This window comes from Aulostomus chinensis, chromosome 11 (assembly GCF_037954235.1).
Source record: "Aulostomus chinensis isolate RoL2024-O1b breed Wild chromosome 11, RoL_Achi_v1.0, whole genome shotgun sequence".
NCBI lineage: Eukaryota > Metazoa > Chordata > Actinopteri > Syngnathiformes > Aulostomidae > Aulostomus > Aulostomus chinensis.
This window is the reverse complement of record NC_141330.1, coordinates 6,521,555-6,538,646: the sequence shown is the minus strand read 5'-3', so window position 1 is coordinate 6,538,646 and position 17,092 is coordinate 6,521,555. Positions and strand designations below refer to the sequence as shown.

The window sequence follows — 17,092 nt, the reverse complement described above, 5'->3', positions numbered from 1 at the left end:
TAATTCACCATCTTTCAGAGTGTCACACTTTATATTCCCTGGCATGGGAAGGCTACATGTGGATGCATAATTTATCTCAAATTAGCGCCCATTTGAGTAAGCATCAAAGCAAGACGGCTAAGGTTGGAGCAGAGCTTAAGGAAACCATTGGTCAGATTAATGCGGGAGATTTTTATAAGAAATTACCGGCTTAATGAAGTGGATAAAAAAGCTGTCAGTGTTTTATTGCATCTAAATTGTGTGGAAGTGGTGTTTAGCTGTCTCGCATGCGCGCCACATAATGGATCGCGACAGTAGCTGTGAGGCTTATTTAACTTAACTGGTGAATAACTTGCATGGTGGAGCAGTCCTGCCAGTTGTTTTTAAATGCGCTAAAACAGTAAAGAATTTGTTTGCCTCGCTTCCATTTTAAAACCTTATGAACAATGTAGGTTCACATTGAAAAAAAAAAAAAGAATACCATTATAATGATTAAAAAAGTAATGTTAATTGTTTAAGATATTGAATATTAACACATGCTAAGAGCTATATTTCATCAATATTGAGTAATCTAATTTGTTAAACCCGTAATGCAGGTTCTAACAAATGAAAATGTCTTCTTTTCATTGCTGGTAAAGAAGCTGCTGACACTTACGGTGACATTAAAGGTCGTATAATTTGCTGCACAGGTTTGGCAAATTACGCAGGCTTACTGGAAATTTATCAAGTATAAAAACAGTTATTGGGCTTGAAGAATAATGATCAATGCCCTCGTGGGTGAGACAGGAGAACAGTCCTACAGCGCCATCTTGTGATAGGTTTTTATTAAACGAGATCATTATCACTGCTCTCACAAGTCTACCTGGTGAAGGTGCCTCAACCTCTTCAGTTGGTCGCTGCCGGGCCAGTTATTACAAACATGGAGAACAAAATTTAAATGTTCATTTATTTTCACACAGTATAGTGTCACAACACATTAAAACCAATCATCCGTCACGGCTTCGATGTGCAAGTGTTAATCTTCAGTTGACTGATAATAAACAGGTCTGCGCCATGAAATCCCTCAACTGAGGAGAAAGAAGCTCTTACTCATTTGAAATGGTGACACTGACGCGTCCGTGTCACTTCCTGCTTCTGAGACGTCGCATCTCATTCTTGAACTAAAACAAAGAGGGAAAAAAAAATACCAGTATGCAAGTTTTACATGTCACTGTGATGGTTCAGAGGAATGAAATGTTTGGTTGGTTTTGGTTTTTTGCCTTCTGGTTTAATTTTCATGGTTTCAGGGTGTATGTTGTCTATTGTATAGTTTTTAAAAGAGTTTCTTCCAATCAAAGTTTACAATTTCAGTACATCAATGCAAAAAGAATTTCAACTTATATACTGGATAAACTTTATTCTTAGACTGTAAATGATCCAGCTTCCATAACATGCCGTGTTTGACAACCACACTTGAGGGATCATAAGTTGGAATCTTCTCACTCCCTAATACCAGCGTTGGCCCCAAAGCCCTGTATTGGTCGGGACCTACTTTGAGTACAATGAAGAGTTAATGGTTGCTAATACAAGGTGACAGCACACTGACGCAGGCATGCTTGGAATGGACACATTGATCTTGTCAATCGTACTGAACGGTGCCAAAGTAAATACAAACATGGGATTTTGAGCATGACTGCAATTGTAGGTGGAAAAACAAAACAAAACATGCGTCATCCTAAAATATCTTAAGACAACCAATCAGGAGTCTGGACCCCTCGATCAACAAAACCAACTGTGCTTTTTTTCTTTTCCTCCTTTAGGTGGCAACAAATAAATATTTATTTATTCACAATTAACAGTTCTAACAGTTCCTAAATCATTCTTTATTTTTTTGGCAGTGCTTTTGCAAAGACCATTTCCTCCTGCCAAACCCGATCAGAATATTGATTTGGAGTTTAATTAGGTGAGATAGTTGTTATTGAGGAGAGGGATGTTCCTCAGCAGCACAGCCCCACACACACACACACACGCGCGCGCACACACACACACACACACACACACAATCCCTTTTTATTCTGCGCACAAAACCTTGTCTTCCCTTCACAAGTGAAACCAAAAAGCGAATTTTGGGCAGCATTCAGGTGAGGTGAGGTGAGTGGTGAGAGAAAGCTCGCACTGCAGCCAAGCTTCGTCTACATAAGGCCATCTTTGAACCTGTGTGGGTAAGCAGGACACGTCCACCATCTTTTTTTCATCAGTACACAAGTGGTTTGGGTGGCTTTGTCACTAGACAGGAAAAGAAACTGACATCACAGCTTGTCCATAGTGAGATGTTATAAAAATGTTTTTACCCCCCGCGTTGGTCATGTTGAGGGACAATTGTCACAGCCTTTGAATGCAACAGGAAATCCTGTCCAGGTGCAGTTTTAGTTTCTCTCAGAGCCAACTGGGCCTTCACGTGAAATCAATACTTAAATTCTCGTTCCATCTTAGCTTGAGAAGCCAGCGCTCAAGCCCCGCTGTTCCACACCGAGCTGCTTCTCTCAGCTTGAGCAGTCTTGTAGGTGCTGGGACCAAGGAAGGATGGTGGTTGGTGCTCTGGGAGCTCCAGTTCAGTAGTCTCTCCTCTACAGGCTCCCGGCTCTTCTCTGCCTTCCTCCACCCTTGTTTTAGGTCTTTTGTTTTTGTTTTGTTTTTTTAATTCTGCATCAGTGACTAGACAGTGCTGCGCGGCGTGCCGTTGAGTGCAACAGCCTTGGTGATGGGTGAGCCCACCAGCTGGGGGCCCACGGGACGCTGGGTGGAGACACCCACTTCAAATACTTCATGGATGGCCTTCCGGAAACAGTGGAAGTTGTAGTCTATCAACCCTGATGGGGACAGAAAAGACAGCTGATCAAAAGTCGGTGACATGCTGGAACAGAACAAGCTGAAGCAGAGAAGGCCACGTCAGGGCCGACCACCGCCAGTGCGCCTTCTGTTAACGTGAATCTGGGCCAATTATTTAATTGTGCCACTCTAAAAAACAAAACAAAAACAAAAAAACTTCCCATGCAAATCTGGTGTCTTATACCAACAAAAATAAGATCATTTTAAGATTTCTCAAAGCAAAAATATAAATACATTTGGGAAAAAAAAAAAATCAGTCATAAGAAATTTAAAACAAGTTTCCTGGTGGACAACATATGACCCGAGGCTGAGGAGCAACTCCTACGAGGGGACCACACGTTTTTTTTGTCCTGACAGTTTACCTTTGCGCTCGAAGCTTTCCTCTCGTAAGATGCAGACCAGAGCTAGGAACTTGGTGACCTCTTTCAGGTACAGCACAGTGGTGTTGTTGAGCTTGATGATGGCCATGGACTCTTTGTCATAGGCAGAACCGCTGCCATCTTCCCTCAGACTGGTGCAGCACATCACAGCAATAAAAAAAAAGGGAGATAAATCAAGGGAATCCAGTTTGTTTTCAGGTATTAAATATGCAAATTTAGATAGAAAGCGAGTTTAAATTACAGCTATGTTTTAAATTCACACAGAGTTCATCTAAATACTGGGATGAGAAGATGGCACTCCAATACCAATGACAACATTTACCCGTAGATGCAGGAGACGTCAATGACCACATCGATCATATCACAGCACAGTTCGTACGACTGCATGTCCACGGGAGAGCTGTCTGTGGCGATGTAGATCTTGCTCACCACGTCAAACAAGAAGGCCTTCTCTATCCCTGAATTCTGTGGTGGATCAGAGGAGCGAGGAGCGAGAGACAGGGGAAATGTATTCATCACAACGTAGGAATGAGAATTCTACCAGATGTTGTTTCACCTGACAGTCAGAAACAGCAGGCAAAAAGTCAGTGTGAACCCGGTCCGCAAGTTTTCTCATATTCAGACAATTTAATCATTTTAAATACAACTTTAAACCCCGGAGGAGCGTAAGTGCTCCACCTGACCTGAATCTAACGAGTCATTTAACGGCAAAGCCTGATGACACCAAGTTAAGTCAGGTGCTCTTTGAAGTGCTTCTTATTATTTAATGATGAAATCGAACAGCTCGTGTTGCTAAGACGACTTCACCATTCCTGGGAAAGTAAGAACTTGTTAAATGCCTGGTCTCGAGTCCAAACACACGGTTTAGATGAACTGTTCTCAGGACTAATCAGCACTGAATGGAAAAAGTAAAACATATCAAATTAGAAGGTACTGGAAATTATTTATCAATATCACGTGAGGAAGGACAGCTTCTTTCTTCTCCATTATTCATGTCATTCAAGATGTATTTTGGGAGTTATCAACAGCAATATAAGTCCATAAATGGAGAATGTTGGGGACAAACGTGCTCTTTGCAGCGATGACTCACATCATTCTCAAACAGAAATTATGATGACAAATCCATCCCATGACGTTTATTGATCTACTTACAGAAATGAAGATGTTTAGGAGGTTCTCCAGAGTGGGAAGCTGAGGGATGAGCTTCTGCACCACTTTGCTGAAAGCCTCGAAGATGGAGTGGTCGTAAATACTCGTCAAGTAAAAGCTGAATGGGATAAACAAAAAGGAAGTGAATATGCAGTCACTTTCAAAAGCGGCTTCTCACTTCCTGAAATTCATGGAAGCAGGTGAAAACACAGATGGCCACATGACAGACGAACACTGGACTGAAGACGAGGTGTCACTGAGTGCCAGTAAGCCCCATTCAGACACGAAAATACAGGAATCAAAACAGAGTAGCAAAAAAGAAAAGTCTTCATATGACTGCTGCAAGACTGAAAGCTCCTGACTGATGGACTTCGGCTGGTGAAATGAAAGGTCTTAGCCAGAGGAAGCTCTTGGCTCGAGTTGAAATGGTAGCACACACTTGGAGGAAGATCAACTTTATGAGGAACCGCAGTGAACAAAGCACGGGAGAGCCACAACAGCTCCTCTCCTCTCTACTTTATATACAGAGCCTGGCTGGCGAACCTCCGACGCCACACGGAATGTCCCAACAGCTTCACCGTTACCAGTAGAGCTGCCGCTGAGGCAACTGGAGCGAGCCAGACGCTGTTTAATGTGGAACAAAACAATCGGAGTCTCAGCATGTCGAGGTGACGGCTGCTGTTTAGACTGGACTGAATTCCTCCATCGATCGTCTAATTGCGTGAAAACGTTCTCACATTTTAGACAAATAATTAACACTGTGATTAGCTGATGGATGCGTAAACTAAATGTTGAATTAAATGAATATCACTGCATCATAAAGTAGTGACTTAAGCACTACCTGTGTCTGAGATGAACCCTTTATTCAGGTTACATAACAGCAAAAATGTGAACTCAACAAGAAAAAAAAATACCAGCAAATATTCTCCGAAAAAACAAAAAAAAAAAAAGGGAAAAATGCAAACAAATACATAGATGTCGCAGTATGAAGAGTAAATGGGAATAAATATCATGTCATCTCAAGGTACACTTAAAGACCCACATTTACTCATTCACTGTGTTCTTTTTAAATATCAACTATTTGGGCCGAGTGGAGCGTTAAAACTGAGTAAAACTAAACTCTAGATTAAACTTACTGAAGTTTTATCAAAGTCCCTCCATTCAAACTAAAAAGGTAAAATGTATAACATCTAACGTATGGCAAATATCAGTCAAAATACTTTAAAAACTCATTCCGCCCCCTTCAGTCCGTCAGGAGGTTGGGGGAGGCCTCCTGAAGAGCTGAGGTAGTGGAAGCTCTGACGCTCACCGTGTCTTCATTAGAGGGCCGATGAGGAATCTGGGAGTCACACTACAACTCTGACGACCGCGCAGCACGTCAACACAATCACACCCCGGGACGTTTACCTCCTCGCCGCATTCTGACCGTCAACTCACGCCTCATGTAAGAATGTCTGAGTGTTCAGATGCACAGAACGTCCCACAGAGGGAGAAGCTACTTAGTGGTGACTTGTCATGGTGTGTGTGTGTGTGTGTGTTACGTTCAAACAATGACACAGTTTTTTATGCTAGTTAACATCCATTTCCTTTTGTTGTAGTTTTTAGCTGATTGACATTTTCACACCATTTCCCAAAACGCGGTTTTACTTAAATGATCTTTTTTGTTCGTTTTCTGTTTCAAGACTTTTCTTTTTCCACTCAAACAAGCTTCACGATGTAGAGATTACTGTGAATCAATTCTTTGAGATTTATTCCTTAGGTATTCAACTGCAAGGGATCTTCAATGCTCGATACTACTGAAGCAAATTGGTTGGTGCAATAAAAGTATGCAAGTTCAATCTTCAGCCGTGTGTGGGTTTTTTTGTTTTTTTTGTTTTCTATTTTCAGTTTCTTCACTTTGATCAGCAGGACTGCAAACACTATTTGGCTTGCAGTTGTAATCTGGTACAAAGTCCCAAACAGGGATATGACATTTATGTTTTAACTGTACATTTTCCAGTTTAAATTAAAAAGTTGCCAATTTATGCCACTTGTCACATGCCTTTGATTACCAGCTGTAGTGGTAAACGCGTTAAGGAAGTGGAAAGACTTCTATAAAACGCTGTCAATGATTTCCAAACTGTGTATTTAACGCCACCAACAAATCTGAACTACAACAACAGAGAGAGAGAAGAAGAATGAGTTGATCTGTCCTGTATATCGAACACTGGCTTTACTTAGCAACCGCCATTACAGGCTACTTCCTATTATGTCTGACAACGTCTTTTTCTCGTCAAAAGAAGAACAGCAGCAGGAAGTCAACTCAACAACACAATCCTCTGGTCTGTGAAAAAGGCAGAAGAAAACCACTGCAGCATCCGCATCACATGATGAGTTTTAGAAGCATTCATCTCTGATTTATAAAACAGACACACACACACACACACACACACACACACACACACACACACACACACACTGTGGGATGCAGCTAAAAGCGGATGCAGCTCAGATTTCCTGCTACTGCTTCTGTGTGAATGTGTGTACTCGTAGTTGAATGATGTCACAGCTGCAGGTCATTTGTTGACGTCTCGCCATGTTCGAGACAATCAAAGCAGCTTGTGAGATGCTTGTTCCACCACTCCAGTGAGTCAGTAAAGCATCACTTCACTTGAGAATGTACTTGGTAATATTTGTCCACTATACAGGAGAGATCTTGGTTCATAAATCTTATGTCTAAACATGAAAATGCTTTTTGTTTTTCTTTTTCACTGGGATTTCAGGTTTCTGATTAGCAGCAGCTTTGTGAGAGAGCTCATTTCTGAGCTGTGACTGCATGTTGGAATAGATTCTGGTAAATCTGCTTTGCAAAACAACAGTGTTACTGTGCGCATAGTCCACTGTATGCGTGTGTGTTTGTGTGTGTGTGCGCGTTAGTGGTTTTAAACGCATACGTGCAGCTTTGTGTCTCATTAGTTGTGCTGCTTTCTTGATGCACGCGTGGCCTGAATGATGTACACAAGCACCGCCAAGAGGTCTCTGGATTAAATAAAATGCTGACTGTTCTTGTTGTCTGTCCCTAATAATGTTATATCTTGTTGCATTTGTCATTTAAATTAACAATTCAATGCCACACATTGACCGTCTAAGAAATGCACACAATTTACAGCATGTCTATTTGTTTTCATAAAGTGTTCCCTCCAAGTTTAACACGATCCCTTTGCCCTGTCTTTACTTGAGTGCAGGCATCTCACCCATGAAAGCTGATGTATTATTTTTCACTCCTTGCGCTATAAAGCACTATAGCATTTTTATATTTGGGGACTTTGCTTCTACGAGAACAGCAGGGCCGCCTTCCCTGAATGTCAAAAGTAACAGGAAATGATATCCATGCTGAGATTAAACATGCATAGACAGAAGATAAATTAATTTTGAAAGTATGACGACATACACATCCAGCAGTACGGTATTAGGAATACATTATTTCGTTCCCTTGTTGAGATGTAGAGGGATAATTAAAAATGGTCCCATGAGCCCACATGCGTATTTGTGCACGTACCTGAGATGAAGCTTCTCTAAACTAGCATCGGCCAGGTCGTCGTTGGCTCTCTGGTGGATGTCTCTCTGGGTCTCGATCTTGTGATCGTCTGAGAGGCCGTCTACTTTGTGGATGAAGACCTCGAAATTGATCTCTGGGTTGACCCGGTAGGCCCGCGACACGGTGAGGTGAAGCCTACCCAGAGCCTCCACGTAATCATCCTAACACAACAACGACAAAGAAAAGATTAAATATTGATACACATACACAGAGTGTGAAAATACCAGGGCTGGCCAATACGTGTGTTACAAGAACTAAAGGTACATGAGTCCAGATAATAAAATTATAAATGCCAATATCGTTACTGATCACCTTCGAATTCATTGTCTTTGTTGTTGTCATACTCCAACCAGTGGAGCTGAAAGATACAGCAACTAAAATAATAACAATTATTAATAATAATAATCCATCCATCGTCTTCCGCTTATTCCTTCATTAAGGGTTGCGGGGGGGCTGGAGCCTATCCCAGCATCAATGGGCGAGAGGCTGGGTTCACCCTGGACAGGTCACCAGACCATCGCAGGACCAACACATAGAGACAAACAACCATTCACACTCACAGTCACACTTACGGTCAATTTAGAGTATCAATCAGCCTCGTCCCCTCTTGATGTCTTTGGACTGTGGGAGGAAGCTGGAGTACCAGAGAGAACCCACACAGGAACAGGGAGAACATGGAGACTCACACAGAAAGATCCTGTGATGGAGCCGGGGCTCGAACCTGGAACCTTCTTGCTGTGAGGCGACAGTGCTGACCACTGCACCACCGTGCAGCCTAATAATAATAATAATAATAATAATAATAATAATAATAATGCAGCACGGTGGTGCAGCGGTTAGCACTGTTGCCTCACAGTCTGTCTCTATGTGTTGGCCCTGCCATGAACTGGTGACCTGTCCAGGGTGAACCCCGCCTCTCGCCCAAAAGCCGCTGGGATAGGCTCCACCCCCCCATGACCCTTAACAGGATAAGCAGAAGACAATGGATGGATGGATGGAATAAATCATAATAATAATAATAATGAGAAGGGAAGTGTAAGCAATCGATACTTATCAGCGATGACATATCTGATTTTTAGGTGACCATCTCTTTGGAATTAACCTTCCCGAGCACTTATTACAAATATTTCAGAGCAACCAGAGTTGCACTTGGAGAGCAAAGAATTCTGCCCAAGTCCATGGAAAAAACAACAACAGTGCATTTAGCAGAAATCTAACCCAAACTTTTCTTTGCTTGTCCTCGGCCTGTGCCACACTCCTCCAGCCAGGCAGAAATGGCACAGAAGCTCTTCAGCAAAGGTCATTAGCAGAACAAAGCCACAGATTATTCCTGGCAATAAAAGAAGCTGGGACATGAAGAGCTTTGCTGCGTCTTACAAAGGCAGGAGAGTGACAACACTCACTTCAGTGAGTTGCACCCACAATTATCAGTGGATGTTGGAGGAGGAGAGAGTGAAATGTGCATTCTATCGTTGGGGAATGAGTGGCCCAAGATCCGATGATGTCACAATACTGTAAAACAGCCATCGCTGATTCATCACAAACATCAGCTGTTTCACTTTAGAAGAGGAAAATATCACGAAATAGTTTACAGAATTTGACAGCTGACATGAAACAACGTTAATGACAACAGGGCAATCAATTTAACGCTGGCCAAAATCATTAAATATGAAATCTTTAAGAAGTTTTAAGAGGAAATATTTTGGTACACTGATGTATCAAGTCAGTCCTTCACATCAGTTTGAAAACCAGGTACGAGGACATCAAATACTGCAGCGTCTTTAAGGACAGCAGGACTCCCGTGACATCACTGTGTGTGACGAACTGCCTAACAAACTGAATTTGTTGCAGTTGATTTGAAATAAAGGCAGTAATATTATCAGCTGTGGCTAAATACTTCTTGACAACATCTAGGATCACATGAGCAGCATCGGTATAAAAGTCTCGAACTACATGGAACATCATCAGATTCTGAGTTGGCATAAGTGAAACATGAAATACTTCCAAATGACACATTCACTTCCTTGTACCGCAGTGCGAAATAAATCCAGTCTGTACGTCACCTGAGCATCGATGACAAATATCAAGGCTCCGGTCCCTCTGAAGATCATCTCATAGTCAAAGGTGGGATCGAAGAAGTCCACCTGGCCCGGGAAATCCCAGATCTGGAAGTTGACGAAGGAGCTGCTGGAGATGTCGTCCTTGTAGATCTTGTTGGTGCTCTCCAGGAACAAAGTCTCATTCGGAGACATTTTGTGGAAAACCACCTGAAATCGGAAATGCGTCCAACTTTAAATTTGTCTTTCTAATTTCAGCCTGGAGAATTTGGAGTTAATCTAAATAGAAAAATAATCATGTGCAAGGTCAGACTAAATTTCATCCTTCAGTGTAGGTCAGGATAATTCCCATACAGAACTTGAGTCAAGTTAAAAACCGAAAGAGCAGCAGGAAGAAGAGAATTCCTTGAGTCAGATAAGCTGAGAACGTAGCGCCACTTCGCTGCGGTACATAATCACAGTGACATGGATATAAAGCAGGACATCACTTGTAGTCTGGTTGTAACGCACCAGTGCCAATTACTCCTATTTAATGCATGCATTTGGATTCACTGATACAACGGATACATTTTTTTGCTATCCTTATTCTCGTTTCCCAATGAAAATAGCTTATCACGGATATAAACAGATAAATAACTGACACAGTAATGACACACATTGTACAGAGATATTTCTAATTAGCGGCTGACTGGCATCAGAGTTATAACAGCTGAGTTTACACACCTCAACAATCTATAATTGAAGTTCTTTTTTTTTTTTTTTATTTCCCCCTGGGAATGTAATAATACTTGGTAAGTAGGATGAGTAATCGTCTGACCTTTGCTCAACTAATTCACCTTTAACTCCTTTCCAACATTAAAAAAAATATGACTGAAATTATTAAATGTTGGTCAAATATAAAATCTAAAACACCTGGATAAACAATTTCCCTCCCTTTATCACCGACCAAGTCAAAGTACCAGCTTCCTGTAGTTCCAACCTCCCCGTGAAAAAGACTTGCAACTTCCTTCAGATAAGAGAACAACTGGGGTTTTGGATGTTGGTGAGACAACAAAAACATGCAACTCAGAATGCTCAAACACAAAATCATCTGTATCCAATATGCCTTTGTTGTCCCGGGAGAACTGTAGCGTACTTATACTTGTGCTATGATTCCAGCAAACCGCTTCCACACAGACATCATCCAGATGTCACATGCACAGCAAAGAGAGCAAAGGCTGAATCATTGCAGCCTCGCTCGTCCGATGCAACATACATCACTCCACATTCAGCATTTTTCAGCTGCGTGCTAAAAGCAAGGTGCAGATGGAATCTCATGAAGAGCTACCCTTAGGAAATACCCAGCAACAGCTGATACCGGCTTACTTCAGTGTTGCAATTTTCAATAAGTGTGTGAGCCAGTGAGGTCACAGGCCAATGAACCAGCAAAAAGCCAAATCACATGTTTCTCAGCCCAAACTGGAGGCTTAAGAGGAACAATATTAATCTCTAACTCAAGACTGCGTTGTAACAAACATAGTACAACTGTGCACTTCAGCATAGAAAAGTCCAATTTTTACTTTTCCAGGCAGCATACAGACTGTGTCTTCTACTTTTGAATTTAACATAAATAATAAAACAACATGGAAGGCACAACTGCATCAGATCTATCCATTATTCAACCCCAGCGCCAGCCTGAAAGTGGCAGAACGCAGGAACATGGCAGATGGGGGCGGCGGAAAATTATATATATATATATATATATATATATATATATATATATATATATATATATATATATATATATATATATATATATATATATACATACATATATATACACACACACACACACACACACACACAAAAGGGTCAGGCTTCTGGAAGTTTTATTAATTTTCATTAAGAAGATTTCTGTTTCCTTGGCCCAAAAAGGTAGAGCAAATAACATCCATCTGTTCATTTTCTATAGCGCTCATCTGTTAAGGGTCACGGGGGTGGAGCCTATCCCAGCTGACATTGGGTGAGAGGTGGGGTTCACCCTGGACGGGTCACCTGTCCACCGCAGGGCCATCAGGAGCAATTAAGGGCTCAGTATCTTGCTCAAGGATACTTTGACATGGTCACCGGGGGAGGTGAGGATTGAACCAGCGACCCTTCGGTTGCTGGACAGTCACTCTACCTCTGAGCCACAGAGCAAATAACATTTTTTTTTTGTGATTAAATCCCCTGATGGAGAATTGCCACTTTAAACATTAATGTCAGCCCAAAACTTCACAATGAGTGCATCAAAAATGTACAGCGTGCGAGTATTGAAACGTTATGGGTAAACAAATCTGTGTACTTTAGTTCAAGGACTTTGATTTATTATTACTTTCCGAGGGTCAGAAACTACTAAATTCCACAAGAGACTGGTTCTATGTATTTGGTGACACTGACGTTTTGTGAAACAGGAGAGGGACAACCACCTCAGACACAGAAAAACCCTGGTGGAGATGAACCTTGTCCACAGTTTCAAGAAGATCAACATTTTATATTGTGCTCTTCTGCTACATACATCTGTAAAGCTTAAACAGATGGTTTCAAATGAAGATTAAACACTGTCCTACCTAAGCAGAGTTTAACAGCAGTATTACATGGTAAAGGTAGACCGGATGGACTGAGCAGTACCATTATAGAAATCAATACTGTTCAGGACGTCACATAAGAGATAAATAGACCAGAGGAAGTAATGTGTCAGGGTCTGCTGCTTGGCTGAGTAATCCACGGGACCACTGGGGTGGATGAGGTGCTGCGGGCATGGGCCGGGGTCAGCCATGAATCAGAGCGAAGCAGCATGCCGGCCTACCACCAGCAGGTGCAGCGCTGATTTTAAACAAGTGTTATGACTTGCAGAACGGAAGGTGTGGTCGCTTTGCTGTCATGTGAGAGCTGCACATGCCCTATGCCTCACAACTGGGTGGGACAAGGATATATTTTTGTCAACATAAAGACAAGTTGATAACCACACAGTCACATGTTCACATATCAAGGAGATGCACCCCGAGTCGCTGTCCAGCGGGTTAATCATTCACCGCTACACCTACACTTCCGTTAACAAACACAGGGAGCTAGCTAGGCTTTAGCAGTGATGGAGCTCGCTATTAACCAGTTTTTCACTCTCAAGTGGCTCCCAGTTATCCGATAGTTGTCAGCTATCGTTCCCTGCTAAATGCTAACCCACCTCGCTATAGCTAGCTTGCGCCCCATTTGCAGCTCGCGGCGAAAGGATAACGTTGCTAGATTTGCGTCTGTCTCTCCGTACCTTTTGTATCGATGATTTGCCACTTCTCCTCAAACCCATGAGCAGGATTCTTGGTTTGCTGTCAGACGGCGCCGGGCGGTCCTCGATGTCGGCCTCCTCTTCCCCATAACCGAAATCTTTGGGGAACGAGTCCGCAACCCCGTAGCTGTCAGCCAGCTGTTCTACTTCGTACTGAATCGACATTTTGACCCTAACGACTGTCGCTTCCCCTATTTCCCCCCCTTTTACTCGTCGGTCACCACACCCGTGTTTGTATCCGAATGCAGCACAGTCTAACGTGACACAATAAAAAATCCTGTCATTAATGCCCGGGATACTTCTTCACACAGAGCGTGATCCCACACATTTCCTTAGGATTTCCTCTCCGGTAGAAAATTAAAAAAACAAAAACTGTACTTTGACCCCACCCCTCAACCCTGATTGGCTGCCTGGATTATAATATGAAACGTGACTGGTCTAAAAGTATGTCACTCTATTAAGCCTTGACGCTGTCACCTGACGAGTACTCAGACTTGTTTTGTGACCTATCACCCCAATGAGAGACAAATACACACTGGCTTCTCCTCAGCTATTTAAAGTTGTTTCACTTTGAAATAAAAAAGCATCAAAATTTGCATAAAAATGCATAAAAATAACAAGAAACAAAAACAAAAGGCAAATAAACAACGAAACAACGCTGTTCAGAATCAAACCAAATAGAGAAAATCGGCGGCTGTGGTACTATCATGAGTTGCCAGGAGATGGCGCCAATGGTCCTCCACAGTAGGACTGAAGCATTCAGGTCTATCGAAAATATCAACGTTGATGTCGTCATTAAATAGTGTAATCCAAACCATCGGGTTGTTTTCTTTGAAACGGGCTTTGCTAAAGATTGTAAACTCAAAATCATCTCTGGTCATTTTAACAGGTATTCTGCACATGGCAGACATGCAGATTTTTTGTTTTGTTTTGTTTTACTCCAGCAAGAGGATATGGAAATCGAGTGAGTGATTTAACTTTTGAAATACTGACAGAAAATATCATACTTTGAACATCCATTGAAAATATCAGAGGATTCTAATTCCTGTTTCAAATCAATCTTCACATGGAAAAACAAAACATTCTGATGGGGAAATGCTGCATGCATGTTGTTTCCAAGTTCTCCAAAACAGTGAGTCAAGCGTGTAAAAAAAAATCGAATCAATTCAGATAATAATCCAAAATGAGGTAATGATTATGGGATGCAAACGTCTTCGTGGTTGCTAAAGAGCCACAGACCACTATTCAAATAGTTTAGTTGATGGCGTTTTTATTTTAACGAGGAACACCTGAACGCAGCATGAAAAAACGGCAATAAACGAAACTGATGTCTTCTCCCGACCCGGCGACAGCTTACCTGTATAATAAACTCCTGTGCTGTGGTATCAAGCTGTGCATACACGAAGACTTTTCGTCACCGACTTGGAAGCCAACTTGACTCCGTTATGGCGCATTATAAAGTGAGTTTACGGTCGTCGTCTCTTACAGCGAGAGTTCTTGAGGAAGACCTGAAAATGTTTCTTGGCTAGCTAAGCTAACGCTAGCGAATTGATTGGCCGATGGACCACCTGTGACGACTTATGTTTGTTTAGTGACTGCAGTTCCTAAATGTTTTGCGGTTTAACCCGCGCTTGCTTCTCATACATCTGTGACTAAAGCTGCGCTAGCTTTTCATATGAAAACAATAAAGTGAGAGGAAAGGATGGTTTGGTTAATTTAAATCTGACTCAGGTTAACCAGCTAACCTAAGGACTACAAACCTAACTAGCTATTTGTAACTTTTTCGACCTTTTCTTGTAGGCAGGTAATCCTATTTGCCAGGTTTATAGCTAGAAGAAGCTAGCTTTTGGACTCCTACCAGGACCTGTAGCTAATTTACTAACTAATGGGAAAGTAAGTAAATCATATCTACAGTAAAACCAAATAGATACCTTGTGTGGTGAACCACCGACCTCTTGTAATCTGTTAGCTGTAGTAAATAATAGACTTGTTCCCCTGCAGGGAACAGACCACAAGAGGGAACAGTTCCGGAGATACTTGGAGAAAGCTGGTGTTGTGGACAGCCTTACAAGTGGTATGATGATTTACCTTTGACATGACGTCATTTCTGTCTAATTTTACAATGGACAAGAGATAACCTTGTATTTTTTAAATTTTCTCTAGGGCAAAACATGAGTGGTGGCTTGAAAATTATTAACAACTAATCAGTGTGGTTTAATGATAGCACCAAGCTATCATCTAATGGGCCCTCCGCTCAGCAGCCATTTTGTTCTTTTCTGTGCTGGGAAACAAGGCTGTAATTAATAACATTAAATACAAAACCAAAAAAGAAAACCCAAAAACCTCTATATTAAGGAATTTTCAAACTGCCCAAATGTGTCAGTGCATAGCTTTGCCATACACTCAATAAGAAAAAGGAATTTAAAATGGTTAGGATTTGTTTTTAATATTTTTTTTTTAAAGTTGAGTCTTCTTTGCTAATTGTCAATGATGAAGTTGATTGGCAGAGTTCTTGCTCCGAATAATCTATGTTGTCCCTTGTAATTGCTCTGGAAAGTTTTCCAAAACCAACATGCAGTCACTGGGTCATGCTCCTGTGTGTACAAGCTGACAGTGGCTCACCGAGGAGGAAATTTCATGAAGCTTCAGTCAAGCTTGTACATAGCCTCTCCGTGTGTGTGTGTGTGTGACTTCATTAAACTTTTTTTTCCTGTGGTATTTCAGTGCTGGTAGCTTTGTATGAACAGCCAGAAAAACCCAACGATGCTCTGGAGTATCCTTCGCCTTCATGCCCCTGACCATCAGCATCAACTGAATAGAATAAAGAGAGAGGTTCAGAAATCAGCTGGTAAAAGAGACAGTTGCTTGCTGTAGATTCTTTAATCCACTTCTTGCCAGATTTGTGAAGCAGCACCTCGGTACAGCCAGCCAGATTCCTGCAGACGCTGAGGCTCTGCAGCAGGAGGTGATCGATCTGAGGCAGAGGTGCGCACGTCTGGAGGATGAAAACAAAGACCTCAAAACAAGGGTAAACTTTGTGCTTTGGCTGTAAATAAGTATTTCATTCCAATGACCTGAAGAGTTGGTAATTTCTTACAACATAAAGATCCAAAACTCGACTCCCACTCTTCTCCACCTTTACAGCTCCAGCGTTTTGAACCCACACCAGAAGATGGAGCCATGGCTGACTAAACTCCAGCTGGCACAACCAGTAGTTTTTGTTATGACCAGACGATGCTGTTAAGTAAAGGCCGATAATTTTTTACATAGCTGCTTTTGTAAAACTTATTTTCTTCTGTTTCCAAGAATTTAACTTATTCTGTACATGTATGTATATACATTTTTTTCTTTTTCAGTCACTTTAGTATAGAGTTAGAGAAGAAGATGTCTTCCTTTATAACACGGGATGTTTCTGAGGTCTCCATGTGTGGAAATATCTGATTGTACTGCAGCTGTGTTTCTTATGAACACAGTCACCCTGCTCATATCTAAATGAGTGTGACAGCTTTATTTCCAGAGGTCTGGTATAAGACAAACACTGTAAAGTTCAAAAATACAAATGGCTAAATAAAGAAAAGGCTCGTAAGGAGGCTGTTGTGGCATCATTGGTTTAGTTGATGTGTCATGGAATTAATTACGTGGTCGGATTTTGATCAGCGGCTGATGCATCCCTAGGTGCTTATCGTTACGCTCAGGAAACTGTTTTACACGTTTGTTTTTTTTAAATTATGGATTAGAATACGGCTAATGATTTCTATATTCATCTGCACATTTCAACTAG

At 41.6% G+C, this 17,092-nt stretch overlaps 2 protein-coding genes across 2 annotated transcripts; one reads left to right on the top strand and one right to left on the bottom strand.

Annotated features, from left to right (window-relative positions):
* Nucleotides 1-861: 861 nt before the first annotated feature.
* On the bottom strand, nt 862-13,692 carry rragca (Ras-related GTP binding Ca). The gene is made up of 7 exons (XM_086217995.1): nt 13,294-13,692; nt 10,017-10,220; nt 7,915-8,114; nt 4,380-4,494; nt 3,550-3,692; nt 3,210-3,358; nt 862-2,828 (listed from the first exon to the last, which is right to left on the bottom strand). Exons 1-7 carry the CDS (start codon nt 13,474-13,476, stop codon nt 2,674-2,676), a joined length of 1,149 nt encoding a protein of 382 aa, XP_086074121.1. The 5' UTR covers nt 13,477-13,692; the 3' UTR covers nt 862-2,673.
* A 910-nt stretch (nt 13,693-14,602) lies between these two features.
* On the top strand, nt 14,603-16,901 carry LOC147253016 (c-Myc-binding protein-like). The gene is made up of 5 exons (XM_086217996.1): nt 14,603-14,771; nt 15,313-15,385; nt 16,036-16,084; nt 16,210-16,339; nt 16,456-16,901. Exons 1-5 carry the CDS (start codon nt 14,757-14,759, stop codon nt 16,501-16,503), a joined length of 315 nt encoding a protein of 104 aa, XP_086074122.1. The 5' UTR covers nt 14,603-14,756; the 3' UTR covers nt 16,504-16,901.
* The last annotated feature ends 191 nt before the right edge of the window (nt 16,902-17,092 follow it).